Raw genomic sequence first — 27,975 nt, forward strand, 5'->3', positions numbered from 1 at the left:
CATACTATAAATGTCTCAAATCACGTAATTCTTTCATAACACTAGCAAAGGTCGTTGAAAAAAAACAAAAAACAAAAAAAACAAAACATTGTCACTCATAAAACAATTATTAAAAAAACACTAACAACAGGTAGCCTAGTATTTTTATTTTTTCTTTAAAAAACAGCTCTTTAGAATGTTTAATTCAGACATGTACACATGTTTAGAATTCACAGCAATGGTCTATGCTTACATTACAGTAACCTACAAAATGATTCTTAAGTTGACTAAAAACTAACAGCCCAGGTTCTACATCTAATTGTTTTGAGTGTATTTAATTCTTGGGGGATTTCGATATGGTATAAGGAATTAAACTTGAGTTTGAGGAATTAGTGGTGGCTGTGTCTGAGTGAGAAAAGCAAAGAATATGCTATACAGTGGTTGTGGCCAACTGACAGATCAGAAAATATGAAACATAATTTCATAATGTTCATGAAATATGCTCTGAACACATCAAATATCAGATAAAGTGAGTCATACTGTTTTTATCCACTTTCAACTTTAATATTTGGTTTGTCAACCTTTTTGCAGCAATTACAGCAGCACATGTCTCTGGCACAGTGTCAATATATTTCCTATTTAACTTCAACACGAATGTCATCCCATGCCTTCTGAAACTCAAGGACTTCCTTTGAATGTACAATAGATCTGTGTTCCAGCTTGCCCCAAATTTGCTCGATGGGGGTGAGGTTCGGACTTTGAGGGGTCAGTCAATCATTAAAGTTCCAGCAGATTCCTTCCATCGCAGGTCCAGCAACAGTTGGTTTCATGGGTAGGCCTATTGTAGTGGCCAATTCAACAAAAAAAGCTGAAACCTCCTAAATATGCCAAGTGTTCTAATTTTGGCCACCACTGTAAATGGAAAAATGTATTTAAAAATATTTGAAAATCATCCACAGTTTAGCTTAGCCTACATAGATTGCCATTGCGCGCACTATGTGAGGAAGTTATTTTTTAAAATGGGTCAAGATGGTGACAAAAACTGTATTTCTGATCAGCTAAATCCAAACCCAGCACAGCCCCCTGGCGTGAGTCATGCAGCCCCCCTGCCTCTGTGAACTCAATCTCCCAGCGTGCCTCGACGGCGCTTCCGGTGGCGTGTGCAGTGATGATTGTAATGTGAATCAGGCAATTGGTGAATCGGTAAGATGGCGGCTGCGGCGGTAGAGTTTCAGAGAGCACAGTCGCTGCTCAGCACGGACCGGAACGCGTCCATTGACATTCTTCATGCCATAGGTAAGCGCCTTCTGTCCCGCTCACTTCTGAACCGCTTGTGTTCTTTTAGCAGAAGAAACTGTGCTTTTACCACGCGGATCACGTCCCTCGTGTGATTTGTAGAGCAGCAGCTAAATGTGTTAGCCGGTTTCATGCTGCTGACTCACTGTGAGAGCCGAGAGAAAGACTAGAGCTGGACAAATACACTGTACTCCTACTAACTGTTCACTTCATAAACGAGGTGATGCGATCTTTCAGACTTTGTCCTCGAAGTAGTTTTATTGTGTGTATTCTGTAGTGGAAGAAAATATCCTTTTCAGTGAACTGCCATCAGTATTAGCCAATCAGCTAGCTTCAGTTCTCAATGAACGCAAATCCTCATGAAGTGATCATTTGAATATATTAGGAAAAACGAGGGATAATTAAAGTTTATGTTCAGGTGATCGGCCTCCTAAGTCTGTTGAATTATGTACAATTAGAGACATGAGTGGCGTTTTCTAAATTACGTTTGAAGGAGCTGACGTTACCACAACTTTGAACGACAACTAAATTAGCTTCTCTAGCTAAAGTTAGTGACATTCTGTTTGCTCATTACAACTTTTAGGTATGAATTATCATAATTGAAAGACAATTGATGTCAAGAAAGTCTGTGAAAATGGCATTTCAACTACATTTTGGCAGATGAGTCATTAAAACACGACTGATATCTCTCTCTTAGTTATGATATAATATGTGAATGTCATTAAGTTTAGCTTGGCATTAAGTTTGATATGTGTTCGTTTGTCTCGGGTAAATTGATAGCGTGCCACGCCGTATCATTTTGTTTATCTGCCGCAGAATATCATTTTTCAAGCGTTTTAACCTTTTTTTTAAACTTCTTCGCATAGCAATAACGCAATCTTTGCTACAATAAGCCCAAGTATTATGTACAGAAATAAAAATAAATATTTCAAAAAGACAAATATTATTTTATAAGCAAAACAAATTATAATCTAAATTAAATGAAACTTACATCAAGTAATTACATTAATTTAGACTTTAAAGGCATTCCTTTATCTGCTTTAATAAAGATTTAATTAAATTAATCTTGGAACAATTTAAGATTTAATTGATTTAATCTTGGATCAACTTGGAGCAAACACACACACAAGTGTAACTACTCTGTCTTAAGGTGTCCATGTTCCCTTTCTGTTATTGACAGCTTTAAAAGCTCACAAGTCTTGCATTAATTTAGTTGAGGGTCATGCATTATCTGCTTTATATCCATTCACAGTCAAACGAGACATCCAAGACGATGACGAAGAGGCTGTGCGTGTCAAAGAGCAGAGTATCCTGGAGCTGGGCGGACTGCTGGCCAAGACTGGACAAGCTGCTGGTAATCATCTTTAACTTGTGGGTCATGGCCCAGACAGTGTACACACACATTAATGGATCTGAAGTTTTTGAAGGCCACTACTCTGTCAGCGGGCATGTTTCTCAAGGTTAGTGTCTGTTGTGCATATATTGGTATTTTGCAGAATTGGGAGGCTTGCTGAAGTATGTCCGACCATTCCTGAACTCCATCAGCAAGGCAAAGGCAGCACGGTTGGTGCGCTCTCTGCTCGATCTGTTCTTGGACATGGAGGCAGCTACTGGTCAGGAGGTGGAGTTATGTTTGGAGTGCATCGAATGGGCCAAATCAGAGAAGAGGACCTTTCTACGACAGGCCCTGGAGGTGAGCACACTTAGTTTTGTAAATCAGAGGCTTCAGAAAACATCATCATTACTTTTGCTGTATGTAGTTTTTTTTTTTCAGAAGGTGCACTCTTTAATTTTTTATTTTATGTTGAGTTTGGACAATTTGTTACTGATGTTTGCACCAAAATAAAGTGACTAGTGTGTGACTGGTCATGTGATCTTGACATGACTGTCACTAGTTCGCTGTATGAGGAAGGCTTGAGAGAACATGCGTGTATTCAAACAGAAATGCAGACAGTATTGTGAATTTTTTGTGAAAAAAAAAGTTTTTTTAAAAGAGGTCTTTTAAGTTGTAAAGGCTGTATTTATTTGATCAAGCACAGTAAAAGCATTAATATTGTGAAATACTATTGGAATTTAAAATAACTGTTTTCTGTTCAAATACTTGTATATTTGACCCAGCTGAATTTTCAGCATTATTACTCCAGTCATTGGTGTCACATGATCCTTCAGGAATCATTCTAATATGATGATGTCATGTTATCAATGTATAAAAATGGATAATTTGATGAATAGAAGGTTTAGAAGAACAGCATTTATGTAATGTGGAAATCTTTTGTACATTATAAATGTCTTTACTGTCACTTCTGATTTTTAAGGAATCCCTGTTGAATAAGTATTAATTTCCTTACAAAAAAAAAAAAACATATATATATTAAGGCTGCACGATATTGGGAAAAAATTACATTGCAATATTTTATTTTTCTGCGAAATATATTGCGATATGAAATCTAATCAAAATTTTTTTACAAAAAAAATGGGGTGAGCACACTTACATTCACACTTACAACATCGTGCCAATTGATTAATGGGACATCACTCTTGTTGTTTGAAGACGGTGAGCGTGCGGTCGGGGCTCGCTCGCTCTCTTTCTCTCTCGCGCACACGCGCACTCTGTCTCTCTCTAGCGCGCACGTGCTCTCTCTCTCTCTGCCCTTTTAAACTCACAGGACTTAAAATTTTAAAACTGCTGTGAAATTAATCCGCTAATCACATTCGCCAAAGGCCGTACAGTTAATGAATAACGCATCAACTACGACAGCCTACATCGCACATCCTACAATGTGACTATCATGGATTCGTACATCACGATATCGATGCTTAAACGACACATCGTGCAGCCCATATATATATATTTATATATATATATATATATATATATATATATATATATATATATATATATATATATATATATATAATGTATATGTATGTGTGTGTGTGTGTGTATATATATATATATATATATATATATATATATATATATATTACTGACCCTGTAATTTTGAACTGTAGTGTACATGTTGACTGCAAATTGAATTAAAATCGCTAAAAAGGTGCTGTCAAGATCAGATTTTAAGCAGAATTATAAAAAAAACCTATCCATTTTGGATAGTGCTTGCAAACATTGGACTCTATTTATTGCTTTGTTGTCAGTGCTGCTAAAAACTAAAAGGATTTGAGTTTTAAAAAAAATTATAATAATTTCTGATCACTGGCAATTTCCTATCCTTTAGGCCCGTCTGGTCTCTTTATACTTTGACACCAAACGTTACCAAGAGGCTCTACAGCTTGGTGAGTCGCTGACAATACCTTCCCTTGTTGTCGGTGCAGTCATTTTTTTCATCCCGAGCGATGTATTTGCAGTCTGTAACTGCTGTCCTCTTCTTCCTCGTCAATCAGGCTCTCAGCTCCTGCAAGAGCTGAAGAAGATGGATGATAAAGCTCTGCTGGTGGAGCTCCAGCTGCTGGAAAGCAAGACATATCATGCACTGAGCAACTTGCCCAAGGCCAGAGCAGCTCTCACCTCTGCCAGGACCACAGCAAATGCCATCTACTGCCCCCCAAAGCTGCAGGCTGCCCTAGACATGCAGTCAGGTACGTTTCCACAGAAGAACTCAGTTTCACACCAAACCCTAACTACGGAACCCTAACTCCACACTGAAAGCAAAAATTGCTGTGCAGCGTGATACAGTGGCAGCCAGTCAGAACATATTTGTGTGTATTGTAACAGTGAGACATTCACATGCAACTGTGTTAGCGCACACACATGCACACAGTCTCAAATGCTTACTGCAATAACGGTGAATTTCCAATACAGTGGCAGAACTCTGCTCCATGCCTCTCAGAAAGCTATATCACCTCCACTTTAGTGTGTGTCAGGAGCATTTGTTTAATGACTCTTCTTAAACACGCAGTCAGATTATTCATCACATATGCACTCAATTACAGTTGGAAAGTTGCAACTTTACAGTGTCAGTTTCACTATGAAAGCATCCAAACTACAATAGTTAACATGTTTAACAAATGCAAAATGTCCAAGATGTAAACAATTTACACACTAACTCCAGCACAGACTGCATATTTAAAAACCTGTGACAAATGTCACTAACTGCTTCTGACAGCTTTTCTGCCACCCAACATACTAGCTTGATATTTGCATAAAATCAAGCATTTTCCAACCTTTTTGATTCTCTCAATGCTTTTTCTGGTGCACTGTAAATCATACAATTTACAGTGCAAGTGTGAATTCAACTCCCATAGGAAAGAATTGAAATGCTTGCTCTGTATCAGTGGGGACGCACCATTACAGTATTAGTAGCCATTCTTCATCCTGCATTATCGGTACTGAGCCATCTTCCTGCAAATGTTTAATTAATAGTTTTTTGCATTACTTAAGCTGAGCAAATGGAGGGGAAACAGATCATGCGTACTATAACGATTTACCCGATTTGTCAATGTGGGAATTTCGGATTACCTACACATTGTTATTGTACTGAGTGCTTCACGACCTCTTTTTTTCTTTTTTCTTTGCAGGCATTATTCACGCTGCTGAGGAGAAGGACTGGAAGACAGCGTATTCATACTTTTATGAGGCTTTTGAAGGCTATGACTCTATTGACAGTCCCCGTGCCATCACGGCACTCAAGTACATGCTCCTCTGCAAGATCATGCTCAACTCGTGAGTCCCGGGGTTTTCTAGTGTCTCTCACGTTTTTTTTTTTTTTCTTTCTTCATTAAACACTTTGAAGGTGTTAAACCTGTATGTCTTTGTCTTCACAGGCCAGAGGATGTACAGGCCCTGACCAGTGGAAAGCTTGCCCTCAGATATGCTGGCAGACAGGTAGATGTCTGAGCTGAGCTCTTTTTCATGGTGCAGCTGTGCAACACAGGAATACATAACATCTTATAATTATATTCAAATAGATATAGTTATTTTTCAGTTGTAGTAATATTTGACAATATTACTGGTTTACTGTTTGTTTGTTTTTAAGCACAATAGACCTCTTTCAAATACATTTCAATTTTTTTTTTTTTTTATTGAGGATTAAATGACATTAAACTGACATTAAAATACCATCCCAGCCTGCTGCACACATTTCATAGTATCCAATCATTTTGACTTTCATATGATCTTGTAGTGCCCTCTAATATGCTCTCAGTCAGAGCACCTGACCCCGTGTGCTGCATGACAAGGTGATGTTTTTCTGTTCTGTCTGTTGGCGGAGGATTATGTGGATTAACTTGTCCTGTCTCTCTCTTTCTGTAGACAGATGCACTTAAATGTGTGGCCCAAGCCAGCAAGAACAGGTCACTTGCAGACTTTGAGAAGGTGGGTCAGAGACCTAAAATGTTTTCTTGTTTTCAGTCCACCTGCTGTTTTTACATTTATTTTTCATATTTAATGTCCTTTTCTCTGATCTGTATTCAGGCTTTAACAGAGTACAAAGCTGAGCTGCGGGAGGATCCCATCATCAGCACCCACCTGGCCAAACTCTACGACAATCTGCTGGAACAAAACCTCATAAGGGTCATCGAGCCCTTCTCCAGAGTGCAGGTAATGACATGGTTTACCTGAGTGTGAGGTTATGTGTGCTTTAAAACATGGACATTGTACACTAAAATTGTTCTTCAATGCCAACAGATTGAACACATTTCTGAGCTTATAAAACTCTCCAAGGTAAGGACTTGTCCCCTCGAATTTGCAATTATAACAAGCCTTAACCTCTGAAATGGCAAGCAAATTCTTACTGTTCATTTATTGCCATGTGTGCAGTTTTGTTTTGAGCAATTATCATCCTTTCTCTTGCATTGTCTTTTCAGGGGGATGTTGAAAGGAAACTGTCACAGATGATTTTAGACCAGAAATTCCACGGTACGCCAATCGTCCTTGTCTTTAACTTGATAAGTGTGCTGGGTGTAAATGCAGATTTACATATTTGATTCTGATTTTCATTTGATTCTGTGATCTATTTGGGTATAATTTCATTAGAAATTAAAAAAATTATCTCTACTAATGCTGTGAATTATACTGTAAAACCCAGTGACTTGATTTTATTACTATTTATTTATAAAAATGATTTAATTACTGATGAATTAATGATTACTTTTGTTTCTCAATATAAAATGAAACCATAAACTGTGCTTATATATCTGGTATAGATGAAACATTACTGAATTAAAAACATTAATATATTAAGAAAAATAAAATGAACTCAAAACCGTATTAGTAACATTTAATTTGAACAAATTATTTTACAGTCCAAAGCGAAGCATGCAGGGAGTTAAAAATCTTCTTTAACTCATTCAGTTTGCATTCTGCTTGATATAATCAGTCACAGAGTTCACATAACTGGGCTTCACTGGATGCGCTACATGATGGTCTATATTTGTACCCAGCCCTAGTCAAACATGCATGTTATGTTATAAAATTAAATATTAGTGGTCCCTCCAGATGTTTTTACGGAGTTATAATGTGGCTTTCTCAATGCATTTAGGAATCCTTGACCAAGGGGAAGGTGTCCTGATTGTATTTGATGAACCTCCAGTAGACAAAACATATGAAGTCGCCCTTGAAACAATTCAGAACATGAGCAAAGTAGTGGACTCGCTCTACAACAAAGCCAAGAAATTGACATAGGCAAGTGCATATTGTGCTTTGTGCATATTCTTGATACATCTCAGAGTGACATGGCGTTACATTGAAAAATGACTCATCTCGGCTGATCTCAGTTCTGTCTTTTGTGCAGGTTGAGCAGTGGACCCTGCAGCTGAGAGCATGGCCAGTGCGGGGGACTCTGAGGGAAGGGGAGGGGGATGTGATGCAGACATCAAGTCAAAAAAAAAGTCTTAACACCCCAAAAATGGACTGACTCCTGCTTTTGTCCTCTCTGGCTTTCAGTTGGACATGTTTTTTTACCACCTTCCTCAATGGACAAACTACTTCTACTACTATGGGATCACTTTTTCCACCTTTTTTTTTTTTCTGTTGGTAATGCATTTCTTTGTATCTTGGCTGTGCCTAATAGGCCATCAGGGAATCTTCAAAGAAATAAAAACTCACTTGCATTATAACTCTGATCTGAAATATATTTACATAGATCTCTCATAGAACAAAGCTGATATGAGTGTGATTCAGTTCCTTTGCAAATCCAGGGGCCATTGTGTTGATCTGTTGACAAGATTCCCTGCATCACCAATCGAACGGTTTTAGGCCCAACTCCGGTCCGCTAAGGAAGCCCTTGGCCTCACTCCAGGCCTACCTCTCGTGTGGACAGCATACTTGGACTTTTTATGTTGGGTGGAAAAATTGTGATAAGATGCTGTCGTCAGGACAGGGTCGTGAGCTGTTGTCATTCCCTGGCCTGTGCATTCCTGCCCGTCCTCCTCCTTCCTCTTTGTACATACCGTTGCCAAGCGCCTCTGTCTGGCCTGTCATGCAATTGCCCTTTTTTATAACGCTAAAAACATAATAAAGTCACCAAGAGAACAAGACTCTGAGTGCTTCTGTATGAGGTCCTAGGATTCAGAGCACCTGATTGGCATCTTTTGGGGATTTTGTTTGTGCTTGTGTAAATGATTGTAGTACTTTTTTTTTTCTTCTCACAGCTTAATATTAAGTTGGCTGCAAGTAAGAGTGCTTGTTGATTTACCTGGAAAGTGTGAATGCCCCTGTTTTCACAGTCGTGAGGTCTGTTAATACCCTTTTACAACCAATTGTATGATTTTGAGACTGTTGATTACACACATAACCAGTCCACAAAACGAAATGCTTTGATCTTGATTTGAATTGGATCATTTGCTTTATTCCATGTCCCATTCACAGTGAGCAGAGAGAATCAAATGAACTTTGGTCGCTTTGGTGTTTATTACGTTTACACAAACAAAAAGGTCTTGAGTTTTGTGACGCAAATTAATTGAAGTATTTCATGTAAATGATTGAGATTGTACATATGAATTGGTATCAACAAAGAATAACATAGATTCTAGATTTGTAAATGAGCTAAGTCATCAGGGCTGCAACAAACTAAACTAGGACCGTGAAATTGTAATAACCTAACTAACTTCAGTATGTTCTAAATATGACCTTAGAACGTTTAAGAACACTACGCCAATCCATGACATCATTAACTACACGATAACCTAAAGAACAACTGACTCATTTTTTAAACGATTCTCTGGAACGAAGTGTTCAAAAGACTCGAGAATCGCCCATGCGCATGCGCAGTTCTCTGGTGTGTCGCTGTCCGCTGCTGCAGTGCTGCTCTAGTACTGCTGTGTGGAGCTCTTCCGAGCAGCATCACCTAACGCAAACATGGCGACCCGGGTAAGATATTCTTCCATTTGAATTATTCAACGATTAAACTTATACGACATTAATAATTAGCGCTGAGTTTAAATGTAACCTAATATTTCACAACAATCGCTTTGGAGAAGAGCTTTAGTTTCTTCTTTTAAAAAAACAAGACAAAATCCTTTCCAGTTTGATGCCAGCCACTGGCATCTTTCCACAGTGTAACCAGCCTACAGCCAGAAGCAGGTGGCGATACGGTCACCTGAGAGCACAGACGCAGGTCTGCAGCGAATATTGCTGCTGTTTGGTGTGCATTATTATTCATAGCCTGCTATTATATGGCTTCCACACAAGCATACGCGGGAAGCTTTGAACAGAAGCCTAATAATAATAAGCCCCAAGAATACTTCAATCTCGATGGTGGCACATTCATTTTTTTCCCAGCGTTTGTGTGAACCGTGAAATATTGGTGACGGTTGTGATTGTTTCTAGCCCGAGCCCATCGGTAAACAGGCACAAGCCTAAAATAGAACCGAGGTGGTTGTCCATTTGCTTTTAGGCCATCGATTCGGTACAACATGAACCAACCAGCAGGCGGTTGTCTCATTAATTTTTTAAGATGTGTGTTAATGTATGTGTACAGTATCCATGGACCGTAGGCAACTGTGAACTGCAGAACGTCATGAAGAGTGAAACAACTGGACTGTGCTCGTTCAGCGGGTTTAACCTTGACATGACCATCACATCACACTGTTTCTGCTTCGAGAGCTCGCATTGAGCCAACTCTGCGATTTCCCGAGCAAAATCGTGCTTTCGCTTCAAAATATCCACAGAAACACATCGCCCCACTAATACGATATATTCTGTGCTGCAGGATGGAGCTCTGTAGAGCTCAGCGAGAGCACATGCTTTTATGAGTTTAATCTGTGGATAAACTGAGATTTCAGTTTTTCATGTCCTTATTTATATATTTATTTATTTACTTGCTTACTTATTGACTCAATTCATTCAATATCATATTATTAATAAAGTAATATAAATAACATTTATAAATAACACTAATCTTAATTATGTAGATATATAATATTTATTTATTAATGTTTTTTATATAATATATTTAGAGAGAGAGAGAGATGTTTGTTTGTCTTTTTAATTATCATTACAAATAAAATGGGAGAACATGTAGTTCATGTACTCTCTAAATGCACTGCAGTATACCGGGGATTTTAATTAAGCCAAATGTTATAGTGACATTAATAAAACACAATAGGTATTTGGGATGTAATGAGACAATTAGGCACAATCAAAATGCAATAAAAAGAAACGGCTATAATTTTTGGTCGACTAAATTATATATTTTTAATGCAATCTGCCTACACACCATTATTGTTGTGTGTGTGTGTGTGTGTGTTATATACACATGCATAGCTGTTGTCACTGTATTTAATGGCTTTAGTATGCTTAAGGTAGGAGAGGACATGCCAGTGAAAGAGCAGGTGAAAGCTGCTCAGAAATGTGTGAATGCCTGTCACACACCCACGAACAACTGTAGGAAAAGATGAGCATTTATGAGTCACACAGTATCAATTGTTTTATTAAGTCCAATATGTTCCCTGGTGTGATTTTACACAAGAAGAATAATTCAAGATGAGAATAGAGAGAGTAAACATTGGAAATGCAGAACAATTCATTCATTCTATTGGTTTTTATGATATATTTCATGTAAGCTGCACTGATCAAACTAGACTAAGCCAGACAAACTTTGTGTGGGTATGTTCACCCACAGAGTTCAGCTCAGTGTTAAATGACTTAATACTTCACTGCCTTCACAGAAAGTGTATGAATGATACATAGTCTGGTTGTGTCTGTCATACTGCTCTCTACAGATATATGTGAGATACAGTGAGTTCTGCTCAATATCTATTATGATGAACCAAAGGAATATGAGATTTTCCTTTGTGAGTGTCTCCCATGAGTACTGGATGTCTCTTAAGAGTATTTCCTCTTTAATTTCCATTTCCTCTGCTTTAAATAAATGCTCCTGTAGTACTAATATACTGTACATCTATTTATTTAATAAAAAATGACTCCTAGGTAAAGCTTTTTAAATTAGTGTTCTGCATGTGGCACAGGCTCTAGAATAACTGCCAAGCTCTAAAGTATATTAAAACTAAATGAATAATGGATATTGTTGAGAAATCCTCCCCATCAGTTGCAGCTCTAATCAAAGGCCCTGCATGAAAGCTATGTTTTACTGTTGTGAATGCCACACAGCTAAATGACATCATACGAGGTTTCTTATCATCAATACATTTAAATCAGCATTTTGGCATTTCTTTCTTTCATCAGTCTACATTTTACCCATTAAAGCCAGTCTTTGCAAACATTAAAGGCTTCTTACTTCAATTAACTCAAAAGCAGCAATCTTCATCATGCAATTATTTTACATCAAGCAGCTGAATGCATTCCACATGAGCAAAAAAAAAAAGTGATTAAAATGTTTCACTCTGCTCAGGAAATTATTTCAACTAGGATCTCCCTCTGGGGTAATTTAAAGCAATTGATGAATTAGAAAAAAAGCTTGAAATGTGTTTCAGGAATTGCAAGTCATGGCAGTGTTATAACATTTACATCAGACTCATTTAATGTTCATTTTTTTATTCACCTTTTTAGGTTTTCTTTAATAAAATGCATTTTATTTATTTTTCTGCTCTGACTGTTGTTTTTCTCAGAATGATTTTTATTTAAAGCCCGCCCAGTTTACACCAAAAACTATAATAATAACTCTAATCATAATAACATTAGTGTCCATACCAACACATGGATTCCTTGTTTATTATAAGCATGTTTTGCTAAAGTGCTCAAGCTCTTTAAAGTCAAGTGTATTCTGAAAGGGATTCCAATCATATCATTCCCCTTTGTTGTTATCGTTATAGTTTGCTATATTATCCTTGATGTAACAGCCTTTAGCCTTTTGTGGTTGACCAATAAGGAAGCTCGATGAGCTGCATCATTTACATGATATGGAGGTTTAAGAGGAGAGATTTTCTCTGTGTTATTTGTCCTTTATTACTCTTCATGTCTTGCATGCTATATGATATGATAAGGCTCATCCTCCATTAAGTGTGATATATCAGGGGTACAATCCATAAACCAAATGTAATACAAGCCACCCCTGCCTCCCGGTGTAATTCAGTAGTCTAGCTATTTGAAATGTCTGAAATCTCTGCATAGGTTCAACCTTTAACTCTGTGATATGTGCTGCTTATGAAATGGCCATGGAAACTAATAATGCTTAACCAAACCCTCAGGGTAGATAAAGTCATTAGTTTGTTAGTGTGACAGGACGTGGTGTTTCTTCTCGACAGTACTGATCAGGCTTCTCCTCATTCCTCATTGAATATCTCTCCAGAGGCCCAGCCTCATTATACACAGAGAGCAGTGCTGCTTGACTTAGATTTGTACTCAGTAGACTGACTGATGAAATAACATGCAGCATTTTATTATGTTTATTCAGTGCTGAATTATACCACAGTTGTCCTTCTTTCAAAGCTTAATTTTTGCTCATGTATAGGCTGCAAAACTTAATTTAATACATAGTAAAAATAATTTAAAACAAGTTTTCTATTTTATATGCTATAAATATATATATAATACATTTATTCTTGTGATGCAGAGCTGAATTGTCAGCATCATTACTCCAGTCTTCATGACCTCTCACAAATCGTTCTTATATGCCTTATGCTAATGCTAATATTGCTGCTCAAGAAACATTTCTTATAATTGTCAGTGGTGAAAAAGTTGTGCTGCTTCGCACTTTTATGGAAACCATTATACATGTTTTTTTTTTCAGTATTATCTGATGAATAGATTAAAAAGATCACATCTCTGATGAAAAGTCAAAAAGAAGAAAATTTGAAACAGAACGCTTTTGAAACATTAGAATTGTCTTTACTGTCACTTTTGACTAAACGAAAGCATCCTTGTTGAAGTAATTCTTTTTAACAAAATCTTACTAACCCCAAACGTTTTAATTATATTATATTATATTATATTATATTATATTATATTATATTATATTATATTATATTATATTATATTATATTATATTATATTATATTATATTATATTATATTATATTTTTATTTTTATTTTTATTTTTATTTTTATTTTTATTTTTATTTTTTTATTTTTTGTATTTTTCTTTTTTGTAAGTACTGATTTTGGCCGCCAAAAACTTCTGCTATCTATTTCTGTTTTCCCACATGTTTTTGCTTTAATTTCTCCACTGACATGATGAAGTGTGTTCACATGTGATGTATTTTTCAACATGTGCATTAAGTCTTATTAATGCAATTTTTCATATTTCAAATGACTGGTGAAAGTTCATACACATTCCTCTACCACATCAAGGTTTGGTTTGCCTGCGATTTGATTTCAAGCACACTTGCAGTTGATCCTGATTCTGCTCTGCATGCTGCCTCATGCTGCACACTCTGTTGTTTCTCAGCCACATGCTGTCTTCGGCTCAGTGTGGTGCTGGCTGTCTCAACTATTTGTTTTATGTCCTTCTGCCCTCCCTCTTGCTTGCGTGCATACATTGGCCCCCAAGGTTGTAATATTTTTCAAGGTATGTATGCTTTCCGAATGCCCTCTGCCGCTGCTTGTCTCGCTTGCTGGATTGAGCTGTATGCTTCACTTGCACTAGCTTTCTGCATCGACCTTAGTGTCCTGAGAGCTGACAGGCTGTAACCCCTATTGCTATGACCCTTCTTGATAGCAATGACTCGCGGGAGCACTACAGCGGTTCAGTGCCATAGACACAAACCATTGACACAAACCATCCAACTCAAGATCATCCGCCTGTGTTTTCACTCTCAGGACAAATAAAGGTTGATTTGAGGTTGAGCACTAAAGGGTCAGCTGTAACGACTGAATGGTGCGAGGGCCTGTGGCGAGTTTATCATGTGTGCTGGCAGGGAGCCATGGATTATTGCTTTTCTGACCTGCAACTAAAATAGGTCTAATTGCTGGACCGCACTTCGTTAACTGGATTATGTCAGCCTGTTGAGTTAACATACACACCCAGGCTTTGAATCAGATACAAACCCTCAAAGAGCCATTTACTGTCCTCTAGTTCTGTTTCCTGGCATCACACTGGAAAACATCCAGCAATCTTGCCTTTCAAGTCACCAAGTAATCATTTCTGTTGTTGTTTTTTTCCTTCAGCGGAATAGTGCATTGTTTACTTTTATCTGTGAACATCATTACTTTGTTGTTGTTTTTTTAATTGTTTATTTAATTACATCAACTTCCTCTTCCCATCCAGCAATCTGTCAATGTTTGCAATTCACAAGTGGTAAAGATCCAGTGATCAAATGAATTTCAGGTGGACCAAATCAAGTCCCGTCATGTTTACTTATTTGAAAAGCCATTTCGCTCAGATGTATGTCACAATAGGGAAGAAAGCACAATCACAACTTTCACTGTGACTTTAATAACACTGACAGAAAAGAATTGTGCAAAAATTGTACCTTTAGGGGTACAACAGGTTGTCACTCATCTAAAACAAAACCTCTAAAAAGTATATATAAGTGCCTAATATGTACCATCAAGGTACTACTCTAAATCTTAAATAAGGGACCAAGATTTGCACTTTATGTCTGAGCGTGTTATTAACTTTCTCATACATTTGCTTTAGTTCAGTGTTTATTTCTATTTTTCCATCTTGTGCTGTTCTGTAGACAAGTGTTCCTCATTATGTACAGAAAAAGCATAGTCATGTCTTCGTTCATTGTTAAATCATTTTCATGTTTAATCTTTATTGCCAGAATCTTTTACAGGATAATCAATACTTCAGGATGCTAAATCCCTGAAACTTCTCTTTAAATGTTCCAAGGATTGTGACGCATTCAGAAGTAATTTTCTCTGTCTGACCGTCATTTGTTCCATTTTGGTAATTTAGTGAAAATTTGGCTTCTTGAAGTGCTTTAGCTTTATCTACCTGAGGGAAAAAAGCATTTAAAAATCTCACCTGTCTATGTTTTGTTCTCTTAATGTCTAATTGTTGTCACTGAAGCTTTGTTTTCTGGTTGAGTCATTCATTTTCTTTCTTTCGGTATTGTGAAGCTCTGCTTTTCAATTAGCTCTCCTTTGCATGTTCTTTTGTGGTCTGTGTTATTTATGTTTTTTTGGCTAGTCGTATCAAAAGGAACAAATAAAGCTAGAACACCCATGAACCTTCACGGTCAGTCTTTGGTTAAAATATTTTATTTGTCTTTCATGTTTCTCATTTACCCAGGTGAGACAGATTTATGATTGTGTTTTTATTACTGTTCCCTTGCCTTTTTTGTTTATCGCCTCATTTGTTGTTATCTAACATGCTTTATATCAAACCCCTGGTATTATTGGTTTGGGGTTTGTAGGATCTCTATTGCAGTAAAACACGATGCATGTGATCCTGGAAGGGATGATTACATGAGGTCTTTAAAACAACAATCTCACTGCTTCGAATGTTGGACCAGTTTTCATCTTGCACTGTAGAAAACAGCTTTCCATCTTGCTGTTTTGCACCACAGGTTTTTACATTTTTACAATTCTGCAGAGAATCATGGCAACTCCCAGTGAACTCCTGACACCCAGTGAGCTAATATAGCAAGATGGAAATATTAAAGCTGAAGTGTGTAATTTCTGTGCCACTGTCTCCACCAAGTGAAACTGCAAAGGTGATAGTTCTCAAACAGGTTTCACTGAATACTCCCCCTAACCCCCAGTCAGGCAGATAGCCCCGCCCCCAACCCACGTCATTGGTTGAGCCCATTTTTTTCTGTCAAGTTGCTCAAATAAATTTGAGGATATTTCAAAACTAAGGGAAATTATCTGCTGAAAGGCTCATTTAACAAAACGTAAATTACACACTTCACCTTTAAGCTTCAACATCTAGTTCAGACGTCTCATTCTCATATAAGGCAAACCTTTCTTCCGCCTCTCACTGTCTTACACTCTCTCTTCATTATTATCTGTCTTTCTGCAGACGATGCAAGCGGCTCGATGCCCAACAGATGAGCTGTCACTGACGAACTGTGCGGTCGTGAGTGAGAAAGACCTGCAGTCTGGACAGTGAGTGTTCACCCACACCACAGACTCATCACATTCATCACATTTGCACACAGAAGCCAGTTGCATGTTACGAAGGGCCAATACATGCTTTGACATCTGTTAGGCAGCAAATGAACAGTTAGTTCTTGAATTTCATACATTTGATACAGGAAAAACGAGCAAGTTAAAAAGGTCTGAGTGACTTTGACAAGTGGCAAATAGTGATGGTTAGATGACTGGGTCAGTCGTCAGTCAGGTCCCGGTTGGCAGCTGTCAAAAATGTTGCAAGGAAAGACAACAGATGAACCAGCGTCAAGTTCATTGGTCCTGAAGGATCAGTGTTGCTCGTGGGGAGCAATGTCTAGTCCAATAACACAAGAAAACTATTGTAGCTCAGACTGTTCAAAAACGTACTGGCCATGATAGAAAAGTGTCAGAACACACAGTGCATCCCACAGTTTGTGGCTGATGACCCTTGATGACCCCTGTCCAAAAGGGCTAAGAAATATAAGTTACCATAGTGTTTCATGTATATAAAATGTGTGGCCAAAAATGTTCTCATAGATTTAGTAGAAAATTATATTCTTGAAAAAAGAAGAAGCTTGAATTACCCGTATAAGGGTTAAATTTACCCTTGGAAAATCACTTCTATGGGGCAAATACTGCCCCTTAATATAAATTTGTGGATACTTATTAATCACATGTAACATGTAGTACACAATATCTTCTTGCAGGTGTATCATATAGGTATATCTAACACTGTAAGAAAATATTCATACATATAATTAGTGCTCCAGCAGCAGAGCTGATGGTTTTCCATAAATGTGTGTGTGTGTGTGTGTCCTTGGGATGCTGAATAAATCCAGACATGAACTCAGGTTACAGAGTCTGCCGCAATGCCTCCTGCTGATGCCTCATGTCCAAGAATATCACAGCATGAGGGCTGATTTGTGTGGGTTCCTGTTGTCATATTGATATATGGCATGTTAATGTGTGATGTAAATTGATGTATCATGTAATAAATAATATATATATATTTGGTGTATTTTTGGTGGAAATAACAATAAAGATAGTGGTCAATCCTTCCTGTAAGACCCTTAGTATTTAGTCATCACATATATAAATATATATTATCCATGATTATGGTTAACTTGTGCTTTAACTGAATGAATTGTTGCACAATGTAAAGTTACTAAATAAAAGAACCACTGTCAGTGGTTCACACATATAATCCCATCTGCTAATCTCAGATTATCTAGGATTGGTGCAGTTATAAAGCAGTTCTCAATATAGTGATGTTTCCAGATAAATAAATAAAAAATCATAGTTTCTGTTGATCCTCGTGTCATTGTAGTTGAGTATTTTCTGCCTTTCTCTCTCCAGGCATGTGTCTGTGAGGACAACACCCGCCCACAAGTTTGTGTTCACAGTCAAGTCTCACCACTCTGTGCTTCCTGGGACCATCGCTTTCAGTTTGCCACAGGTGCAAGACTCCTGCCAACATCTTTCACTTCAGGCACAAACACAACAGAAGACAAAAGAAAATCACAGTTTTGGTTACCACTGACTTACATTTAATAGATTAAAGCTTTGTTGAAAATACTTTATGTTCCACAGAAAAAAGAAATGATTGTAACGGCAACAATAGTGAATAAATTATGACATTATTTTCATTTTTGGGGCGAACTGTTCCTTTAAGTGCAGATAATGAGACGGTGCTTGTATTTTTAAGGACTTTTTTTCTGCTTTATTCATTCTCTTTTTACTTTTTCTTAAAGAGGAAATGGGCAGGCCTGTCCATCGGACAAGAAATAGAAGGTGTGTACATGGCTCCTAGCTGAACATTTGCAAACAAAATACACAGTTTTTAGATCAAATACTCAAAAAAACATTTTTTTTTCCTGTCATTTCAGTGGCCAACTACAACTTTGACAAATCCAAGCAGTGCATTGGTGCCATGACCATTGAGATTGACTTTCTGCAGAAGAAGAGCACCGACTCCAGTCCCTACGACTCGGACAATATGGCTACTGAGTTTATTCAGCATTTCAACAATCAGGCGTTCACTGTGGGGCAGCAGGTCAGGATCTCATCACAAAAAAGAAAACAGAATAAATGGCATCTGATGTTTAATTATACATTTATTTTTTATTTTTTGTCATAGCTGGTCTTCAGTTTCTGTGACAAGCTCTTCGGCCTAGTTATCAAGGACATTGAGGCGATGGACCCCAGCATACTGAGGGGCGAACCAGCATCTGGCAAAAAGCAAAAGGTATTGAAAAGTAAACAGAAATATGGAATTTGCAATTAAATGTCATTATATATATATATATATATATATATATATATATATATATATATATATAAATGCACACAGTTAATCATTCTTTGTTTTGACATCTAACTTCTCAGATTGAGACTGGTCTGTTGGTTGGAAACAGTCAAGTGATGTTTGAAAAATCAGAGAGCTCGTCCCTTACTCTAGTTGGTGAGTTTTTTCACACTTAAAAATACGTTTCTCTTGCCATACAAACTGCCTTGTAACTAATTTCTGAATTTTCCTCTTCGTCCTCATCCTCACCAGGCAAGGCCAAGACCAGAGAAGCCCGTCAGACCATCATTAACCCTGACTGGAACTTCGAGAAAATGGGCATCGGTGGTCTAGACAAGGAGTTCTCCGATATCTTCCGCAGGGCTTTTGCCTCTCGAGTTTTCCCGCCAGACATTGTGGAGCAGATGGGTTTGTGCCGTCTTCACTTTCCATTTTGTTGTGCAATCTCATAAAAAGCATCCTTTCACCAGAACGGTCCAGTCTTTGTAATCATTGTAAACTTATTACTCAGATGCATTGATTGTGGATAATGTGTGTGTTTTTTTTCTTTGTAAAAGTGAGTTGTTTTCTCTGCAGGTTGTAAGCATGTGAAAGGCATCCTGCTCTTTGGTCCTCCTGGCTGTGGTAAAACACTGATGGCAAGGCAGATCGGTAAGATGCTGAACGCTAGAGAGCCAAAGATAGTCAACGGACCAGAGATCCTCAACAAGTATGTAGGTGAATCTGAAGCCAACATTAGGAAACTTTTCGCAGATGCTGAGGAGGAACAGAAAAGGGTGAGATGACAAACTATCCTGTTAAACTCACTTTCCTTATGATACCATTCATTATTGTACTATAGTATACTTTCTTCTCTGTATTTATTATACAGTAATTTGGTGTTTTTCTCTGCAGTTGGGTGCTAACAGTGGCTTGCATATCATCATCTTTGATGAACTGGATGCTATCTGTAAGCAGCGTGGTACAGCTGCCGGCAGCACAGGTGTGCACGACACTGTGGTCAACCAGCTCCTGTCCAAGATCGATGGAGTGGAACAACTCAACAACATCCTCGTCATCGGTGAAGAACGGCAGCTAATATATGCTCTGCTGCTTTGCAATATTTAGTAGTCATAAAAGAACTCTAAATCTAAGATTGCAAAGAAAGTTTAATATTGCATACCAAGTTTTTCACAAATCTAATGTGATTTTTTAAGAAAAAAAAAGAAAAAAGATTGAGTAATGTACATTTAATTAATATAATTATGCATATAATGTACACAGTTAATAAACCTTTGTTTTGACATTAACTTCGCAGATTGAAATTGGTATGTTGGTTTGAAACAGTCAAGTGATGTTTGAAAAATCACAGAAAAAACAGATTTTTCTCAAATACTGTCTGTTTTATTTCGTTTTTTTTCTAACCTGTGCCTTTGTCTTTGTCTGAAAGGCATGACCAACAGGCCTGACCTGATAGATGACGCTTTGATGAGACCTGGCCGATTTGAAGTAAAGATGGAAATTGGTAGGACCTCAGAGACTTGCCCTTTGTTTAGCAACAACAACAAGAAAGATTCAGCCCTCTCTCCATCACTGCTCATTCTTACGTCTCTGTCTTTGTCTCATCACCCAGGTCTGCCGGATGAAAAGGGCCGTGTTCAGATCCTGAACATTCACACAGCTAAGATGCGTGACTTTAACCTCCTGTCTGGTGATGTGGATGTTAAAGAACTGGCTGCTGAGACCAAGAACTACAGTGGAGCTGAACTGGAGGGCCTGGTCAGAGCAGCCCAGTCTACTGCCATGAACCGCCTCATTAAGGTACAAGTATAGTGATCTAAATATTCCTTATCAGGGATATACTTTCAAAACACTTCATTGGATAGGTCTAAACTGAATCGAATCATATTCCAGGCCACATCTACTGTAGAGGTGGACATGGAGCGAGCGGAGAAGCTGAAAGTCACTCGAACAGATTTCATGGCGTCCTTGAATAATGACATTAAACCTGTAAGTTTCAGCCTTGTTGAATAATTAACAGCTTTCATCAGCAGAGGGATCGCAGAGTTTAGAGAGTCATTTGTAGTAGCTGAACCTATCAAGTGAAACCATGTTATCTTGAACTTTTGTTAGGCTTTTGGCACCAACCAGGAAGACTATTCCAGTTACATCATGAACGGCATCATTAAGTGGGGTGATCCAGTGACCCGAGTGCTGGAGGACGGAGAGCTGCTGGTGCAGCAGACCAAGAACAGTGACCGCACTCCACTCGTGTCCGTGCTTCTGGAGGGTGAGCCTTCATTTCTAACATCAAAGTATGAGGCTACGGGGCAACTTTTTGAGCAATGTTGCCGGGGCAAGCTTTGGGCAACACGATTGTAGATAGGCAACCAGGTGATACACAGAGCCCACGTCCGATCTAAAATATCCAGATAGAAATTTGTTCTCAGTGGTAAAGTGCCCAAGAAATATTGCTTAAAAAAATTTTCTCAGAAAGTTGCCCCATGTATCATCAGCTTGACTTTTCATTCATCATGACACAGTAAGAATGCTCCATCAATGTCCTTCGCACAGAATTTTATGCTAATATTAAGAAAACGTTCAGCAAAAATTAACGTTACTAGTATTAGCACCAGGCCCTAACATTATTAGAAAGTTCATCAAGTACATATAACAATACAAGGATGCTCCAAAAATGAAAACATTCAGTGTCATAATGACGTTCAGAGAATGTTCTAAGAATGTTGTTCTCTCATCATTATTGGAATGTTCATCAAGAATAAAAGAACACCATGAGAATGTTCTATGAATGCTAACATTGCAAAATATTTGATTTGGATATTATGAGAATGTTCAAGAATCCTCAAGGGAAAACAACATCATAAGAAGATTACACACATGTATCTAGTGTTATGAGAAAATTCCATAAACATTATTTTGAGAATGTTTTGCTTTAACATTTACAAAATGTTAGTGAGAGTGTCCCACCCTGTTAGGTAGATATACTCTGTGTTCGATGTAGACTATTTTCAGTCCTGATGCCATGTTTTTTGCCTCAGGATCTCCTCACAGTGGAAAGACAGCCCTGGCTGCCAAAATCTCCGAGGACTCGCAGTTCCCCTTCATTAAGATCTGCTCTCCAGACAAGATGATTGGCTTCTCAGAGATCTCCAAATGCCAGGCAATCAAGAAGGTTCGTGCTAACTTACTGTATGCTCATAAATTTCAATTTAATGTTAGATTTTTACACATATAATCAAAGTTAAATCAAAGCCAAAGTTATTGTATTGCACACTATCATTAAAAATGTTCCATATTTCTTCTCAGGTCTTTGACGATGCTTACAAGTCTCAGCTCAGCTGTGTCGTGGTTGATGACATTGAGCGTCTGTTAGGTTAGACAGTTTTATTATTTCAATTGTTGATTTTGTTTTTTTAAATAGGGGGATATTCCCACATCTAAATATTCCCTTCAACAGGGAAAACTGCCATATATATGCCCCTTCTAATGAACAGATTTGACTAAAAATTTCCATGACAGCAAATCTCAATGTTTAAGCATATATTGCTATTCTAGAGAACTGTGTGCTTCTAATTGTATAGCAACAGCTTGGGCGGGAACCTATTTTTATTCTAAGATGACAAAGGCAAGATTTAAAATGAAAGGATTGATTGAGTCAGTGTGGAAGAACTTGAGTAGTCTGCAGAAAACTATCTTTATACCTTGCCCCAAAAACTGATCACCAAACACCAGGAATATCTTTATATGCTTTAACATTAAGATCTGTACTCATGGAAATTAGTCAAACCTGATTATTAGAAGGGGGTGCCCTAATACATACCATATAGTTTATTTAAAATGCATTTATTTCATACTAAGTATAGTTATAAAATGTTTTAACATATTTACTGACATATCGCTCGAGACTTCCTGATAAAAGAAAATATATATTTTAATTTGGAGTACTACTTGTGCACAGCGCATATTTCTTAATATTAAGCTTCAAATGTGTTTTAATGTCACTATTGATGAGGATTGTATGAGCTTTGAATAATATCAGTCTTTGAATGCAAGATATTTCAAGAGTACCTGAAGTCTACGTGCAGTAATTTCACTTATATACTTCAGCATATCTTTAGTTTGACTTCAGCACAATTAAAAATGCATTAAGTACAAAATTAGTTGTTTCATTGTAGCAGATTTAAATATTCCAGTGTAGTATACCATAAATACAATTTCAGGGTGTTTTTATGAAGCATATACAGTATATATATGTAAATGTATGTGTAGTATACTTAGAATTAACTATTCTATTCTGTTATAATTATTTTTCACTAGGTATCTTTAACTAAAGTCGACAAGCATGTCTTTCATTTTCCCTCCCACCTTTAAATGTATTCGATAAAACTAATGCACAAGATATAACTCTGTACTTACAGTGGGGAACAAAACTGCTATATTACACTATTAATGGTATTCTAATAATTATGTGTGGTGAAACAGATTACGTGCCGATTGGTCCTCGCTTCTCCAACCTGGTTCTTCAGGCCCTGCTGGTTTTGCTGAAGAAGATTCCTCCTCATGTAAATGCTGATGCTTCTACATATGGGTCATATTCGGTCATATGTGATGGTTTTTTAATCGTTTTCTTAATCTTCTATCAACAAATGCATTTATCTTGTTAGATTTTGGCCATAAAATGTCCGGTGTTCTTCTGTTTACCATAAGGGCCGTAAGCTGCTGATCATCGGCACCACCAGCCGTAAAGACGTGTTGCAGGAGATGGAGATGCTGAATGCGTTCAGCACCACCATCCATGTGCACAATATCTCCAGTGGGGAACATCTGGTTGAAGCTCTAGAGGTGAGATGAAATCTATCTATCTATCTATCCATCCATCCATCCATCCATCCATCCATCCATCTATCATCTATCTATCCATCTAACCATCTATCCATCTATCTATCTATCTATCTATCTATCTATCTATCTATCTATCTATCTATCTATCTATCTATCTATCTATCTATGGCATAAAATCAGGAGACAGGATGTTATTTCAGCATTCTAGTTTATTTCATTATGTTGTTTCAGCATTAGCCGGTAGAGGGCGATACCACCCTTTCTCTCACTTCATTTACATGCACAAAATGTTATCATACTTACTATTTTTTGTTTCTGTTAATTACAAGCTCCTGGGCAGCTTCACAGATGCTGAGAGAACCACCATTGCCAAGCATATAAAAAGAAAAAGAGTGTCGATTGGCATTAAAAAGCTTCTCATGCTTATTGAGATGTCTCTGCAGGTAAGCGTTAGTCTATTGAGTCTCTCAAACCCATTCAACCTTTGGATTTATTTCTGCTAGACGTATTCACCTAGAAATTCTCCTTTAATTCATGGGGACTAGAAGTTTAATGAGCTCTGGCAGTTTTCTAACATGCTTCTTGATTGTGGTCTAAATAATTGAATTTCTTTTCGGTGCTTTTTATAGTTGTTTCATGCGTAGAAGATTCTGACGCTACATCTAAAGTGCTGTCTAGAAATTTCATGAGCGCACTTCATCTCGTGACAGAGTCACATGCAGAGAACCATATACGAGAAAATGAACGTTTATTTATAGCATGTTGTGTTTGCCCTCGTCTCTAGATGGATCAGCCGTACAGAGTCAGCAAGTTCCTCTCTCTACTCAAAGACGAGGGAGCGTGAGTACACCTCTGGGTTCATCATATGTTGCATATTTGACACAACAAAGTCTAATAAAAGAGTTGTATCCACAGACTCAATGGATCACAAACCTGATGATGGGGAGTTAAACAGGCATTAAGTCTGCTTTATATTTGATTTTGTTAATTGACAGGCTGGATGAAAACAATCACATCTGAATTTATCTGTGCTGGTGAAAACTGATGGGAAGGTTGTCATTTTAACGATGTGTGCTGTATTTAAAGCCATGAGAGTAGCTGCTTCAAAATTTCTTGATCCTTAGTTTTTTCCCATTATTTAAGATACAGAACCTGAAAACTAGTGTCCAACAGAAATTCCAAGCCAGACAGAACCCGACCTCTTCATGTGCTTTAGCTGCTTGCAAAAGTTTTGGGTCAGTAAGATTTTTTATTTATTTAGCAAGAATGCATTCAATTGATCAAAAACAACAGTAAAGACATTAATGATGTTAAAAAAATTTTTTTTTCAAATAAATGCTGTTCTTTTTAACTTTTTATTCACAGATGAATCCCTAAAAAAAATATCATGTTTTCCAACAAAAATATTAAGCAAAAATATATCGACTGTTTTCAACACTAATAATGAGAATAAATATTTCCTCATTTGACATGACAGGAATAAATTACATTTTAAAATTTATGACAATAATATAAAGTAGTTTTAAATTGTTCTAATATTTTTTTTAAAATATAACTGTTTTTCCTGTATTTTAATGCAGCTTTGGTGAGACATAAAAAAAACATATTGACCCCAATTCTTTAAATATCAACGCATAATAGATCATTTTAATGCTGTGCTTATTAGATATGTTATAGCACACATTTAAATATTCAGTGAGATAACAACATAAATCACATCCACGTTGAGTGCACACATATTGTTATTTCAAGGGCTGCGGTTTTCACAACAAGGATCATTTTCACATGATGGTTTTACTAGAAGTTAATATGTTTAAATTAATATCTAAAACTATTTGGGTATTTGAATAGTGATTTTTTTTTTTTACTTTGCCCTTTTGTGTCTAATGTTTTTTTTTTTTATCAATTAAGCCTCTATATACAGAGTAAAATAGGCTAAAATTAACGAGTATAACAAGAATCATACTGTAAACAAAAATAAACAAAAATGAATCAAATTTAACAGTTGATACTGGACAGTGTGCGTGATATACCAGAATCAAGTCAGGTGTGTTAATCTTGCAACTGGATCAAGCTGTGACATTTACATTAAAGAGTTAAATAATAATAATAATAATAATAAAAGAAATATACATGTGTGAATTATTCACAATAAGATTATTAACATGCTTTTGGGAAAAAAACTTTTAATTTCATGCCAGCTTCAAAGGGAAGAATCTGAAGAACATGCACAATAAGAGTAGAGATGTGCATTAATAAAGAAAGTATGGTTCTTTTTGAACTTTATCTCTTAGAGAAAGAGTCAATATTGGTAATGATTGACTTTCAGATGGAAGCCATCAAAGTCACAGAGTCTGTGTGCCAGCGCTTGTCTGTAAATTTGGACTGTACCCAAACACCAAGGGGCTGAGGTGAAACCCAAAACTCCCACAGAGTAAACTCTCTGCGCCTCCTCACGCTCCGTCCTTCTCTCTGCAGAGATCGTGGTTTTCTAGAGTAACTGAAGACAGGCCCAAGCTGTTCCTCCCGACTGCATGTTCCCCAGGAAACTACAAGCAAACTCCACCCAATACTGATAACCTGACGGAGATCACACAGCCGTCCCTCATATCAAACCAATATCAAATATCGCCTTGTGCTGTGTGTAATATTTCTGTATGCTGTTTGTTTACATTAATATCCGTTTTGAGCTACACGAAGCCACTAAGATGTAAAAAATCAGATTAAAAATGTGTATATATGCTGCTGGATGCAGAACATATATCTATAAATCTATATCATGCAACATGTGAATCTCTAGGATATAAGAAAGATGTTGGTGTGTGTGTATAATGTGTATATATATATAACGCTGAGCTGTGCTGTTTGTGGTGTGAATACGCTGAACACTTCCTTTGTGATTGTGTTGTGGTAACACAAGAAGACATCATATATAGATCACAGTGTTATTTGATATTGTACAGAGGTTCAAAATATGCAGATTCAGTTTGTTTCATTTGCTTCAGTTTAATGTAGATTTGGTTTACAGTATCAAAGCTGGTAATATACAGTACAGTATATCTATGTAAACTAGTGTTGGAGAAGCCAGCACTTTGAGAACAGCCTTGATCGTTTCTACAGTGGATTGATAATCTGTTGTGGTCACTTTTAGTGTGTGTGTTTGTGTGTGTGTGTGTGTGTGTGTGTGTGTGTGTCAACAGGAGGCTACTGATCAGCTTTCGAGTGGACTTATTTGTGTGGCTGTATGTATCTGTGTAAGTGTAGTGTGTGTAGATATTGTTTTTTTTAAATGAATATTCATGATTATTCTTTGTTTTATGTACATATTTTTTTGCTTTCCCATTCATTCGTATGGTATCTGTGACCAGTGTTCAATGTCCAGAGCTCTTTGATCTGTTATGACTACTGGAGATGCACGGCCTGATGCAAAAGTGTGTTACTGCAATGAAAAATAAAATCAAATACATAAAAAAAAAAACTGGCTCTCAGTAAGAGTTCGCTTTTTTTTGTGCTGTTGAATATTCTTTCCGTTGCTTTGCTAATGTTGCCGCCTCAACAGTGATCTTCTAATGCTATTACTGTTTTAATAATGCATTTTAAAAAATATAAATTAATGAATTATTATTAATATATATAGTGAATTATTATATATATATATATTATATAATTTATTAATATTATTATTTATATATATTAATATATCTAAATTAAATGATAAAACACAGTGTTTGTATTATTCCATGCCTTTTTATGAGTTGTTGAATCATTTAATCAACGGATTCATTTAAAACAGTGATTCATTAGGCATTAATGAATCTAATTTAAATTAATTAATTGATCTTAAAGTTGTATGTCTTTATCTGGCAACATAATACTGATGAGATATATGAAGAGCTACTCCATTGCTTAGGTCTTTGAGCTCACAGTTTTATTCAGCTGGTGGCAGCAGAGTCCATTTAGTGTAGCATTATACTGTCTGAGATGCTCTCCTAAATTATGAATAGTACAGTATATAGTATTGTTTTTATATAACTAAAAAATACATTTGGACGGATGGGTCTCTGTTTGTTTTTCATTAAGCATGTCACTGCAATGATAAAATATTAACCATCCAGGTTCCTCGTTTTAACATAATTAT

General features: G+C 36.9%; 2 protein-coding genes across 3 annotated transcripts; both read left to right on the forward strand.

Moving 5' to 3' along the window:
• Positions 1-1,131: 1,131 nt before the first annotated feature.
• On the forward strand, positions 1,132-8,766 carry LOC127952915 (26S proteasome non-ATPase regulatory subunit 11A). The gene is made up of 13 exons (XM_052551813.1): positions 1,132-1,275; positions 2,528-2,629; positions 2,772-2,968; positions 4,509-4,566; positions 4,675-4,869; positions 5,809-5,953; positions 6,055-6,115; positions 6,542-6,604; positions 6,704-6,829; positions 6,917-6,952; positions 7,096-7,147; positions 7,770-7,912; positions 8,022-8,766. Exons 1-12 carry the CDS (start codon positions 1,188-1,190, stop codon positions 7,910-7,912), a joined length of 1,266 nt encoding a protein of 421 aa, XP_052407773.1. The 5' UTR covers positions 1,132-1,187; the 3' UTR covers positions 8,022-8,766.
• A 755-nt stretch (positions 8,767-9,521) lies between these two features.
• On the forward strand, positions 9,522-27,313 carry LOC127952914 (vesicle-fusing ATPase-like). Of its 2 annotated transcripts, XM_052551811.1 has the most exons (22): positions 9,538-9,598; positions 14,178-14,195; positions 16,599-16,684; positions 18,047-18,146; positions 18,442-18,481; positions 18,577-18,743; positions 18,828-18,935; positions 19,076-19,151; positions 19,248-19,403; positions 19,572-19,771; positions 19,890-20,055; positions 20,425-20,499; positions 20,608-20,795; positions 20,889-20,984; positions 21,108-21,264; positions 22,034-22,167; positions 22,302-22,368; positions 23,478-23,557; positions 23,703-23,837; positions 24,167-24,280; positions 24,622-24,677; positions 26,316-27,313. In XM_052551811.1, the coding sequence occupies exons 1-22, from the start codon at positions 9,587-9,589 to the stop codon at positions 26,335-26,337; spliced, it is 2,253 nt and encodes a 750-aa protein (XP_052407771.1). In that variant the 5' UTR covers positions 9,538-9,586; the 3' UTR covers positions 26,338-27,313. The 2 variants fall into 2 exon arrangements, with proteins under 2 accessions (XP_052407772.1, XP_052407771.1); XM_052551812.1 differs by lacking the exon at positions 14,178-14,195 and having other exon boundaries at positions 9,522-9,598.
• The last annotated feature ends 662 nt before the right edge of the window (positions 27,314-27,975 follow it).

Source organism: Carassius gibelio, chromosome B3 (assembly GCF_023724105.1).
Source record: "Carassius gibelio isolate Cgi1373 ecotype wild population from Czech Republic chromosome B3, carGib1.2-hapl.c, whole genome shotgun sequence".
NCBI lineage: Eukaryota > Metazoa > Chordata > Actinopteri > Cypriniformes > Cyprinidae > Carassius > Carassius gibelio.

What these genes read in the sequence shown, in the direction of transcription:
- LOC127952915 (XM_052551813.1), top strand. Translation starts at nt 1,188, where the DNA reads ATGGCGGCTGCGGCGGTAGAGTTTCAGAGAGCACAGTCGCTGCTCAGC. An exon ending in TCAGATATGCTGGCAGACAG is followed by an intron (nt 6,116 to 6,541) that starts GTAGATGTCTGA and finishes CTCTTTCTGTAG; the next exon opens with ACAGATGCACTTAAATGTGT. An exon ending in TTTAGACCAGAAATTCCACG is followed by an intron (nt 7,148 to 7,769) that starts GTACGCCAATCG and finishes CAATGCATTTAG; the next exon opens with GAATCCTTGACCAAGGGGAA.
- LOC127952914 (XM_052551811.1), top strand. An exon ending in AGACATTGTGGAGCAGATGG is followed by an intron (nt 19,404 to 19,571) that starts GTTTGTGCCGTC and finishes TTTTCTCTGCAG; the next exon opens with GTTGTAAGCATGTGAAAGGC. An exon ending in ATCTGGTTGAAGCTCTAGAG is followed by an intron (nt 23,838 to 24,166) that starts GTGAGATGAAAT and finishes GTTAATTACAAG; the next exon opens with CTCCTGGGCAGCTTCACAGA.